Source organism: Elgaria multicarinata, chromosome 8 (assembly GCF_023053635.1).
Source record: "Elgaria multicarinata webbii isolate HBS135686 ecotype San Diego chromosome 8, rElgMul1.1.pri, whole genome shotgun sequence".
NCBI classification, from domain to species: domain Eukaryota; kingdom Metazoa; phylum Chordata; class Lepidosauria; order Squamata; family Anguidae; genus Elgaria; species Elgaria multicarinata.
The window spans coordinates 58577611-58590044 of NC_086178.1; the positions used below are offsets into that span (position 1 = coordinate 58577611).

Genomic DNA, 12434 nt, shown 5'->3' on the forward strand with positions numbered 1-12434 from the left:
GGAATCTGGCTTCCTTTAACTTGAGCCCGTTATTCTGTGTCCTGCACTCTGGGAGGATTGAGAAGAGACCCTGGTCCTTCTCTGTGTGACAACCTTTTAAGTATTTGAAGAGTGCTATCATGTCTCCCCTCAATCTTCTCTTCTCCAGGCTACACATGCCCAGTTCTTTCAGTCTCTCTTCATAGGGCTTTGCTTCCAGACCCCTGATCATCCTGGTCGCCCTCCTCTGAACACGCTCCAGCTTGTCTGCGTCCTTCTTGCATTGTGGAGCCCAGAACTGGACGCAATACTCTAGATGAGGCCTAACCAGGGCCGAATAGAGAGGAACCAGTACCTCACGCGATTTGGAAGCTATACTTCTATTAATGCAGCTCAAAATAGCATTTGCCTTTCTTGCAGCCATATCACACTGTTGGCTCATATTCAGCTTGCAATCTACAACAATTCCAAGATCCTTCTCGTTTGCAGTATGGCTGAGCCAAGTATCCCCCATCTTGTAACTGTGCCTTTGGTTTCTATTTCCTAAATGTAGAACTTGGCATTTATCCCTATTAAATTTCATCCTTTTGTTTTCAGCCCAGCACTCCAGCCTATCAAGATCACTTTGAAGTTTGTTTCTGTCTTCCAGGGTATTAGCTATCCCACCCAATTTTGTGTCATCTGCAAATTTGATAAGCGTTCCCTGCACCTCCTCATCCAAATCATTAATAAAAATGTTGGAAGAGCACTGGGCCCAGGACTGAGCCCTGTGGTACCCCACTCGTTGCCTCTCCCCAGTTTGAGAAGGTTCCATTGATAAGTACTCTTTGAGTCCGATTCTGTAGCCAACTGTGAATCCACCTAATAGTTGTTCCATCTAGCCCACTTTTAGCTATTTTGTTATTTAGAATGTCATGTGGTACTTTGTCAAAAACTTTGCTGAAGTCAAGATATATGATGTCCATAGCATTCCCACGGTCCACAAGGGAGGTTACCTTATCAAAAAATGAGATCAAATTTGTCTGACAGGACTTGTTCTTGACAAATCCATGTTGGCTTTTAGTGATCACCGCATTGATTTCAAGGTGTTTACAGATTGACTTCTTTATAATCTGCTCCAGAATTTTCCCAGGGATGGATGTCAGACTGACTGGTCTGTAGTTCCCAGGTTCCTCCTTTTTGCCCTTTTTGAAGATAGGGACAACGTTAGCCCTCCTCCAGTCGTCCGGCACCTCACCCGTCTTCCATGATTTTGCAAAGATAATAGACAAAGGTTCTGAGAGTTCTTCCGCTAGCTCCTTCATTACTCTAGGATGCAGTTCATCGGGCCCTGGAGATTTGAACTCATTCAAGGAAATTAGGTGTTCTTTGACCATTTGTTTATCAATCTCAAACTGTAATCCTGCCCCCTCAACTTCTGCTTCACTTTTTCTAGGGCGGGTCATAGACCCGCTTTTGGGAGAAAACTGAGGCAAAGTAGGAATTGAGCACTTCAGCCTTTTCTTTGTCATCTGTTATCAGTTTGCCATCCTCATTAAACAGTTGAACCACCATTTCTTTCCTCTGTCTTTTACTACTCACATATCTGAAGAAAGCCTTTTTATTGCTTTTAGCATCCCTCGCTAATCTCAGCGCATTCTGAGCTTTAGCCTTTCTGACACCATTTCGGCACTTCTGCGCCACTTGTCTGTACTCTTCTTTTGTAGCCTGGCCTTCCTTCCACTTCCTATATGTATCCCTTTTTGTTTTCAGGTCATCTCTAAGCTTTTTGTGGAGCCACATTGGTTTCCTCTGTTGTCTTCTATCTTTTCTCCTTGTTGGAATTGTTTGTAACTGTGCCTTTAAAATTTCCTTTTTTAAATACTCCCACCCATCCTTCACTCCTTTTCTCATTAGGCTCACTTGCCACGGGACCTTACTTATCATAGTTCTGAGTTTATTAAAATCAGCTTTCCTAAAATCCAGAGTACGTGTATGGCTTCACTCAACTTTTGTCTCCTTCATAATCAAGAATTCAAGTATGACGTGGTCACTTTCCCCCAGAGTTCCCGTAACTGCCACTTTATCCACTAAGTCATCCCTATTGGTCAATATCAAGTCAAGGATTGCCGATCCTCTAGTTCCTTCCTCCACTTTCTGTAGGAGAACGTTATCACCCACACATGTCAGGAATTTCTTGGAAGGGCCGCTTTTGGCAGTATTGGTCTCCCAGCAGATATCAGGGTAATCCTGCAAGGTGCCATCTTATTTCCCATGTTCTTTAATATCTAAATAAAGCTGTTGTGTAAGATTACCTGGGGATTTGGATTGAAAGTCATCAGTATGCTGATGACACCCAACTGTCCTTCTCCTTGTCATCAGATTCAGATGAGGCCATGGAGGTGCTGAACTATTAATTGGACTCAGATATTTATTTGCTACATTTCTATACTGCCCAATAGCGAAAGATCTCTGGGTGGAACACAAGACTTAAACCACAAAATACAACCAGTGCAACCAGAGTAAAACTTAGCAGCAGTGCAGAGATTTAAAATGCAATAGCAGGTTTAAAACAGCAGAGCTAAAAACGAGAACGCTAAAATGATCAAAATGCTTGTGGAAAATAAAAAGGTCTTCACCTGACTCTGGAAGGAGCACAATGTAGGCACCAGGTGAATGGATGAGACCAATAAACTGAAGGTTAATCCTGACAAGTTGGAGGTAGGTGGTTCCCAGGTTTGGGAAGTTGGTGTGCAACGTGGTCTGGATGGGCTTGTACTCCCTATGAAGGAGCAGGTGCACAGCTTGGGGCTGCTCTTGGATCCAACCTAATCTCTTGAAGCCCAGGTGGATTCAGTGGCATGGAGGACCTTTTATCAGCTTTGTCTGGTTTATTTATTTATTTATTACATTTATATACCGCCCCCATAGCTGGAGCTCTCTGGGCGGTTTACAGAAATTCTAAAATGAAATAAAAACAAGTATACAAAATTTAAAATTCTAAAACACAGAACATACTTACATGAAGCATTAAAAACCGTTAAAATAAACATGTGGGTGATTAAGATGAGCTGCCATATGCCTGGGCAGAGAGGAAAGTCTTAACCTGGCACCGGAAAGATAGCAGCGTTGGTGCCAGGCGAGCCTCGTCAGGGACATTGTTCCATAGTCTGGGGGCCACCCCCAAAAAGGCCCTGTCCCTCGTTGCCACACTCCGAGCCTCTCTCGGAGTAGGCACCCGGAGGAGGACCTTAGATGTTGAACGTAGTGACCGGGTATATTCACATCGGGAGAAGCATTCTAACAGGTATTGTGGTCCCAAGCCGTGTAAGGCTTTATAGGTCAAAACCAGCACCTTGAATTGGGCTCAGAAACATACTGGCAGCCAGTGCAAGAGGACCAGAGCAGGTGTTATATGGTCGAACCTTCTGGTTCCCAAAATCAATCTGGCCGCTGCATTTTGCACGAGCTGCAGCTTCCGAATCGTCTTCAAAGGCAGCCCTACGTAGAGTGCATTGCAGTAATTTAACTTGGAGGTTACCAGAGCATGGACAACTGAAGCCAGGTTATCCCTGTCCAGATAGGGGCGTAGCTGGGCCACCAACCGGAGTTTGTAGAAAGCACTCCGTGCCACCAAGGTCACCTGAGCCTCAAGTGACAATGATGGATCTAAAAGAACCCCCAAGCTATGAACCTGCTCCTTCAGGGTGAGTGCAATCCCATCCAGAACCGGTAGAACACCCCCCAATCCTGTCAGCGGAATCACCTGCTAACAGCATCTCAGTCTTGTCTGGATTGAGTCTCAGTTTATTAGCTCTCATCCAGTCCATTTTCACAGCCAGGCACCAGTTCAACACATCCACAGCCTCTCCTGCTGAAGATGATAGGGAGAAATAGAGCTGCTTGTCATCAGCATTCTGATGACAGCACACTCCAAAGCTCTGGATGACCAAACCCAGCGGCTTCATGTAAATGTTAAATAACATGGGGGACAAAACTGACCCCTACGGGACCCCATACTTGAGAGTCCACAGGGCTGAGTAATGTTCCCCAAGCACTATCTTCTGTATCTGGCCCGCCAAATAGGAGCGGAACCACTGCAAAGCAGTACCTCCCAGTCCCAGCTCAGCGAGTCGTCCCAGAAGGATACCATGGTCAATGGGATCAAAAGCCGCTGAGAGGTTGAGGAGAATCAACAGAGTCACACTCCCTCTCCTGTCTTTCTCCTGACATAGGTCATCATACAGGGCGACCAAGGCTGTTTCTGTGCCAAAACCAGGCCTGAAGCCCGACTGAAAGGGATCCAGATAATCAGACTCAGCCAAGAGTGTCTGGAGCTGGCCCGCAACCACCTGCTCAAGGACCTTGCCCAGGAATGGAACATTTGCCACTGGCGTATAGTTATTAAGATTTTCCGGGTCCAGGGAAGGTTTCTTTAGGAGTGGTCTCACCACCGCCTCTTTCAGGCAGCCCGGGACCACTCCCTCTCATAAAGAGGCATTAATCACTTCCCTGGCCCAGTCAGCTGTTTCATCCCTAGTAGCTTTTATTAACCAAGAGGGGCAAGGATCCAGTACAGAGGTGGTTGTGCGAACCTGTCCAAGCACCTTGTCCATGTCCTCGAGCTGTACCAAGTGAAACTCATCCAAGAAAACAGGACAAGCCTGCACTCTGGATACCTCACTAGATTCAGCTGCTATAACACTGGAGTCTAAGCTCACTGGTTCATCAGATGCAGGTTTTCTGGCGCTTTGATAGTCTATCTTCAGTGATCCATGCTCTAGAAACCTCCAGGTTGGATTATTATAATGTGTTACATGTGGGGCTGCCTTGAAAATGATCTAGAAGCTTCAACTAGTTCAAAATTCAGTTCCTGGAATTCTGACTGGTGCGTGATATTACATCAGTTCTTAAGGGGGCTACATTGGCTGCCGATCTGCTATTGAGCCTAATTCAAAGTGCTGGTGCTTACCTTTAAAGCCCTAAATGGCTTGGGGCCTGAATATGTGAAGGAGCACCTCCTCCTGATCATGCACTAAGATAATGGAGGAGGTATCTCTATGTACTCCATATATAACATCTACAAAAGAGAAAGCCTTTTCTCTGGTGGCACTTCAACTCTGGAATTCATCCCATGGGAGATGTGCCTGGTGCTAAAATTGTATTTTTTCCCCAGGGCCAGGTAAAACCCTTTTTATTTGTAAAGGCATTCTAAAATAAACTTTAATTTTAAAAAATATATATTTATTTTGTTTGGATCTTTTTAACTGGTTGAAATAGTGTTGTGCCTCTTTATTTTTTGATGCATAGAATTTAGATAGTTATTGTATTGTATTGGTTTGAGGTTGCTTTAAGAATACCGCCCAGAAATCCCTTTTAGGATGAAGGCACGGTTTTTCAAACACATAAATAAAACATTTTCATTGGAAGGTATTATTCCAGTAGTGATCTCCCATTAAGGGAGACCTGAAATACATATTTGTTTTAATTTTATTCTCCCAAAACAACCCCCCCCCAGTTGGAGTCTCTGGTTTTGGAAGGGAAAATGAAAGAATTATGTCTGTTGTTATGGATTTCTTGGACAGCTAGCTAATTGATATTCAAGTCTCCATAAAAGCAGCAAGAGAATGCAGTCTCCCAACAATGTATGTGAGACTCTAAATTCGTTTTTTAAAAAGTGCTGTGAGAATACAAATGGCATAACATGGCATAGAATTAGATACTAAAAAAATTATTTTGGTACATAATTATGTAGGAAACACCCCATTTAACTGAATCCATGATGTAGATTGTGTCTCTTTTCAGTGCCTTTTAAAGTTCTAAACATACTTGAGGCTGGCTGAGTCAGATGATCCAGTTCCAGCTTCATTGGTTAGTTTTACTTCCTTTGAGCCATTCTGATTGGCCAGTACTCAGTTAAGAGTGGCCAGCGACCGGTAGAGTTGTCCCCAGCTTCCTGGCAATACTATGGCCACTTGTCCAGGTCCCCAGTGTCATTATGAAGCCATAACTATTACCAACTGGAGAGCTGCCCTGCCATCCTATGCCACTCAAATGCTCACAATCTGAACTGCTTTTCTCTCTGTCCCTCTTCAGTCACTAGAGCCATCGCAAGAGATGTTCCCCTCAGCCCAAATCAAGGCTGCCTCAGAGCAATCTGCATTTCAGACACAGTGAAAGACTAGGAGGTCTGCATTCTCTCTATGGCCAAGAAATTGGACAGGCAGGAATAGAAGGGGGTTGAGTGAGAGTTTGGGAGGGATGAAGAGGCATAGAGATTCTGGAAGTGAATTGTGAATGTGGTATAGGTGTGCGTGTGCATGGAGTCAACTTGAGCAGAGAAGCTGGACGAAGATACATATTGGGCATGTGAATGAAGATGCAATCACTCTAGAATAGGAATGGGGAACCTGCAACCTAGCTGTCACAAGCGGCCCTCTAATTTCATGTAAGTGGGGCAACCTGGAGAAAAGGGTGAGAGGAAGAGAAATACAAAGGGGGAGGGAAAGCTGAAATAAACAGAGCAGTGGAAAGAAGAGGAAAACAGCCCTCTATGAATGATCAGTTCAGATTTCTGGCAGGAGTGATCTGTCCTTCATCTGGCAGCTCATTGGGCAGGAAAGGAGAGAGAGAGAGAGAGAGAGAGAGAGAGAGAGAGAGAGAGAGAGAGAGAGAGAAGCCCACTCACTGCTGGCATGTGGTTTCCCCAAGAGATTACCTTCAAGTCTTTCAAAAACTAGAGATAACCCTTAGCCAGCCTAACCTTCCTCCCCCATCTTCAGACCAAGAGTTAATCCAGTTTTTCTTCTCATACATAGCAGGCTGTTTATCTTACCAAACCTGTAGTATCATCCACACAGTCTCCTTACCTATCAAAGAGTCCTTTTAAGATTTTCTTAACAGATAATATCTGGTTTTGTTTGTTGTTCATATGGTTGTGTATTTGTGTATTAACATTGTTAGCAGCTTTGGACTGTCAGTAGAGGTATTAAATAATTTGTTAAATAAGCAATAAAATGAATGAGAGGGTGAAAAAAACTAACCAATGTTACAGTCTGAGCCTTTTTGCCTTTATACAGACCCCAGGAAAGGCAGGATTTGAACATGGTGCAGCCCCCACACCCCATGCCTGACTCAGCATGGCAATTAGTATTCCATGAATATGTTTTTTCTGCACAAAACACTAAGTCCCTTTGGGATGTGGGCTATTTTATGTTTCTAAGAGTGTGCTCCTATGCATGTTTACTTAGAAGAACACCTGAATCCAGTAAGTCTTACTCCAATGTAGATGTGCAAATGATTGCAGCGTAAGGCAAGAGTTAATTCTCGATTTCTGCTCTCCGCTGAATTTTTTAAAAGTCTGAATCAAAAAGAAGGAAATAAACGCTCCTCACCTCGTATATTTTCCATCCTCTGTCCCTTTAAATGTCTTTGATGAAATTGGCAGGGAGTCTCTCTCTAGCCAAGCACAGTTCCGCCACACTGAACATGGCCGCCTCCGAGCACCATTCATTACCGTCGCCCAGGAGGGCGGAACCAACTCTTCATGGCCCTGTTTCTGGAGCTGCATTTTAAAAAGCAGCGGCGAAAGCCAATGGAAGAAAGGAAGGTCACCCTGCTGCCCAATAGGAAGCACAGCATGGGTGGGGTAAGCTTTCCGGGGTACTCCAGTTCACGGGCCAGTCTCGCAGTAGCCGGGTGAAGTTAGCTGGGGAACGGGGGGTGGGGGGGATGGAGAGGAGGCTCCTTGGTGCAATGGCTCTGCTCCTCTTCCAGGCCTTGCCCGAGGGGCTGCCGGCCAGCGTGGAGCCCGCGCAGGTAGGAGGGGCAAACGAGGGGGTTGCGGGAGGAGTTCGGGGTTCAGGGTTCAGGCCTCTGAGGTGAGGAGAGTGAAGGGCAGAGTGTCGGAGAAAGGGGTCAGATGGAAGAAGTCGAGGGGGGCGGAAAGAGCGACCGGGAGGCCTCCACCTCCACAGGAGGTGTATGTCGTAGCGGGAGGTCTTGGCTATAGGTTTGGGGTCAGCTGCTAGAACAGGCCTGCAGGGCGAGGGGATCTTATAAGGAAGTGCTTGTTTGCTGGTGGCAGTGTATAATTTGTCGTGGAAAGGGAAACACCTCCTTTTTGCGTGGGGGAAACAAATACTGCGTGTTTTTGTAGAAAACGCCTTGGGCCGTCTCGCACGTTAAGCTTTTCATATGTAAACCGTTGTAAATGTTAAGTGCTGGGCTCATCAGTTTAATGTATGCATATACACATCAAAGAGAAGCTGTGCAATGGTATAATGCCCAACGTATTAGGATGAACATGACTGCAAGTCTTCTGACTGAATAGGTTCAACTTGTGGAAGACACTGAGCTTTAGCAAAATATCTTCAGCTAGCTGAAATGTAATATGTAGCTTTTAATTAGAAATGTAAGCTCTCTTGCAAAGAAACATTACCATTTAAACTGCTGGTGTGAAGTAACAACCTCATCGAAGGGAAGAAGTATCTAGTCTCTGCTTAATTTTACTCATTCTCTGATTTCTTCTGTGCTATCACCTCACTCACTTACCAGGGCAAGGAAAGGTCTGCACTCAGAGAGGGCCAAATTGGAACCCTGGGAGGGTTTGGTTTGGTCTGGTCTCCAGGCTTGAGGTTCCTAATCCATGGTGTTAGATGCAAATAATGCATATATGCCCTTCGCATAATACATGTGTTTTACATTCGACTATCTATACTTGAGGACAAAATTGCATGAAAAGCTGCCCTGTGTAAGAAACGTAACAGCAAAATGATAGTTGAAGCACTTAAAAAGAAAAGGCTGTCAAGCTTGCATAGATAAGTGTCATCTTCATCAGATGCATTAAGTTTGCAGGCCAAACATTATAGTCTCTTCCTGAGTGAATGTATGGATGCAACTTGGCTATAGTAAATGGAAACCTACAGAAACTGGACAGAGAACATTGTGTTCTCCCCAGGCATTTTATCTATGACCTTAAGGTCGCTATGCTTAAATTCAAAAGTCTAGGAGAAGGAGAAACTGCAGAATGAGTGTCAAACTTGTTAATGAGTGCTATCTCATGGTCTAAATCATGATTTTGGAACAAAGAGTAACTGTTGCGTCCAACATTGTTTACTATTTATGTCTTTATGTTCCACTAAGTGTAATTTTTGTATTGTAGGAATGTGTTCCTTGCATATTACTTGTTGAGGTCTTTTCTTTTGTCATGTCTTTTCATGCACAATAAACTAGTTGGTCTTTAAGATACCATAGAGCTCTTCTTTTTTGCAAACATATCTCTGGAAAAGAGTGGGTCTCCTTTGGAATAGGTTGAGAAGAAGGCTTTGGCGTTTATTATTGATGTTTCAAAGAACAGTCATAGGGAGCAGGTTTTATAGTAGAAGTTATATTTTGGATCTTTGGAGATGAGGCTCTTCTGGGGGAGTTTGAGGATAGATAGTCTGCCAAATCAGAGAGGTAGTGATGTCTCTGGTGCTAAGAGCAAGGTATCTCTTTAGCTTCAGCTGCTCTTGTTCATTTCTTCAGTCGTATGGGGAAGTTGTATAGTTGTGTTTCCTTAACAAGGCCTTCCTGCATTGTATAAGATTAACATACTGGCTTTAATTCACTTGAAGAACATGCTTTTACGATTTTATCTTTCCAGATGTCAGCACAAGTATAATATGCATATGACAGGCCTTACAGATTTTACTAATGTATGCGGAAGGATAAGTTTTTAAGACATGTGAGGAGTGAAGAATGGAAGAAGGTTTCATCCAGTAAAGATGGATCCTGCCATAACATTTGACCTCTTCGGTGCAGTGCTACTCCTGCAATGCTGTTGCTTTTTCTTGTCCATCTTCTAATTACTCTATATATTAGTGACCAAACAGTGACTTGTGAGCCACATCAACACCCAGTAATTCAAGGAAGAGAATCTTACATAATGGGCTAAAAACTGCCTGTCACCTGCTTGGGATCCAATTATTGCATCACTTAGTCCCTAACCGTTCGCAAAAATTCTTATTGTTGAGCAGGAACGACTATCGTGGAATGATGAGAATCTGTGGAGTAACTGTAAGGAAATAGAACATGGGTGGGCAACCTGTTATCCTCCAGTTGTTGGACCCCAATTCCATCAGCCCAGCCAGTATGGTCTTTGGTCAGGGATCATAGGTACTGGAGTCCAACAGCACCTGGATGTTGTCCACTCTTGAAGTAGAATGTTGTGTTGGCTGAAAGAAGTCTTGCATTGGTCCTAGGAAGTGAACACAGTGTGTTGCGGAAGACTGGAAGGCAATAGGTAAGTGGGTTTGTGGACTGAACTGGCAGATGGAAGGTGGAACAAGATCTTAAGAGAGTCATGAATTTGATGTATTCAATATACTTTCATATACTGATCTAAGATAGCTTAGATTCCAATCCTAGTGTATATGAATTTAATGGATATACTGTAAAATTAAAAGAAGGGATTCAGATATTTCTTAATCACAACAGAAGTTTTCTGACATGCACTCCACTTTCATCCACATGCTTGGACTGAAGGTGATGGGAATCAGTTTGTGTGTGTGTGTACTGGAAGCAATGCAGGGACACAAAATAAGGTGTTCTTACGGATAACGTACTGGGAAGGAATTTGTCTTTGATAGCGTATGGAGGATGGAAGTGAACACTGTTGGGGCATGAGGGATGGAAGGCTACTGGGGAGAGCAATGGGAAGGCTGTATGCCTTAAGATGCTTGGTTATTGGATTTATTCATTTATTATTTAAAACATTTATATCCCGCCCTATATCATTAAAGATCTCAGAGCAGCATACAGATAAAAGCATACAGTATAAAACAATAAATATGCACAGTTAAAAACAAATTAAACCATGAACCAAATTAAAACAATATATAATTTAAAAGCAGTTAAAGCAATGTGCCAGTGCGTTTAACCATCAAAGGCTTAGTTAAAAAGCGATGTTTTCACTTGGCGTCAAAATGAAATCAGTGTTGGTGCCAATGGGGCGTCCAAGGGGAGGGCATTCCACAGTCGGGGTGCCACAGCAGAGAAAGCCCTCTCCCTTGTCCCAGCATAGCATATATGTTGCATTGGTGGGATGCGGAGAAGGGCTCCTCCAACAGATCTAAGGTCTCAGGCAGGCATATATAAGGAGAGGTGCACTCTCAAGTATCGAGGTCCCAAGCCGTTTAGGGCTTTAAACGGCATTACTTTATAAATAAATAAATAAATAAATAAATAAATTATCAACACCTTGAATTCTGACCAGAAGCATATAGGCAGCCAGTGCAGTTCCTTTAAGACCAGTGTTATGTGGTCTCTGTAAGATGTACCCACCAGCAGTCTAGCTGCTGCATTTTGCACTAGCTGCAACTTCCGCATTGTCTTCAAGGGCAGCCCCACGTAGAGTGCATTGCAGTAGTCTAATCAGGAAGTTACCAGTGCATGTCCAGGAAAAGCCATAGCTGGTGGATCAGCCGAAGTACTCCGTGCCACAGAGTCCACCTGTGCTTCCAGTGACAATGATGGATCTAGGAGTACTCCCAAGCTACATACTGCTCCTTCAGAGGGCGCTCTCTGTGCTAAGCATCACATTTCTACTGTGCTTTAACACGGACATTCAACACATTATTTTAATATTTAGAGAGCACCTAAAATTGTTGAATACAGCTTCCAAGTTAACAAAAGAACACAGGCCTTCTCAGAGCTGTACAGTTTATAACTGTACTTCTTGCAAAGTTGTAGATTCTTATTGGATTGCTGCTTCAGCCTGTTGTAACTTGGACTAGGGGGGTATGTATTAAGCCCTGCATCTTTTGGATGAAATCAAATGCATGTAGTAGACCAGCCTTTCCCAATGTGGTACCCTCCAAAATGTTTTGGAGGATTTTATCCATCCCAGGATTCTAAACCATTGGCCATGCTAGATCTGAATCTGCTGCAGTAGAAAACACAATGTCTCCTGGCACCTTAAAGACTAATGCAAATTCATACATCTGATGAAGCAGACAGTATTCATGGAAGCTTATGCCAGAACATATCTGTAGGAATTTCAGGTGCCACAAGATTGTTGATTTTCCTATAGGTTATAGAACTTAAACATTAAAAGTACCTCAAGAAGCATCTCTGGATATTTTGGATAAAAGCTCTCCTTGCTATTTTTTTTCTTAAGCAGTGAGTAAATACCAGGATGTTGGAGGTCTTGGCTATGTGACTAAAATATTAAAAAGTCATGCAGGTGAAGATTTTCCCATCATTTGTTCTCTATGCGAGGAACAACTTTGTTTAATTTCTGTGTTGGGCTGTTTACACGGGCAGGGGAAGGGCAATATTAAAAGTTGCCACTAACAAGGAAGTGTTAATAAACTTATGGACAGAGTTGTTTCTCCTTTTCCATCCAGGTCATCAGTGTGCCACAAATGTATGGCAGGCAGGCAGAATGTATGGGCATACAGACTAATAAGTATTGTAGGCTAGTAACTTTTGTT

At 43.5% G+C, this 12434-nt stretch overlaps 1 protein-coding gene across 2 annotated transcripts in view; it reads left to right on the plus strand.

Annotated features, from left to right (window-relative positions):
- The window catches only part of WBP1L (WW domain binding protein 1 like), a 79538-nt gene that overhangs the window by 12123 nt on the left and 54981 nt on the right, over window positions 1–12434 (plus strand). The window contains exon 1 of one of the 2 annotated variants that reach the window (XM_063132576.1): window positions 7663–7776. The exons of the other annotated variant lie outside the window; for it this stretch is intronic. Within the exon in view, the coding sequence (XP_062988646.1) occupies window positions 7690–7776 (87 nt within the window). The 5' untranslated portion in view covers window positions 7663–7689. Of the gene's footprint in view, window positions 1–7662; window positions 7777–12434 lie in introns of those variants that run through there. 2 annotated transcript variants of the gene reach the window in all.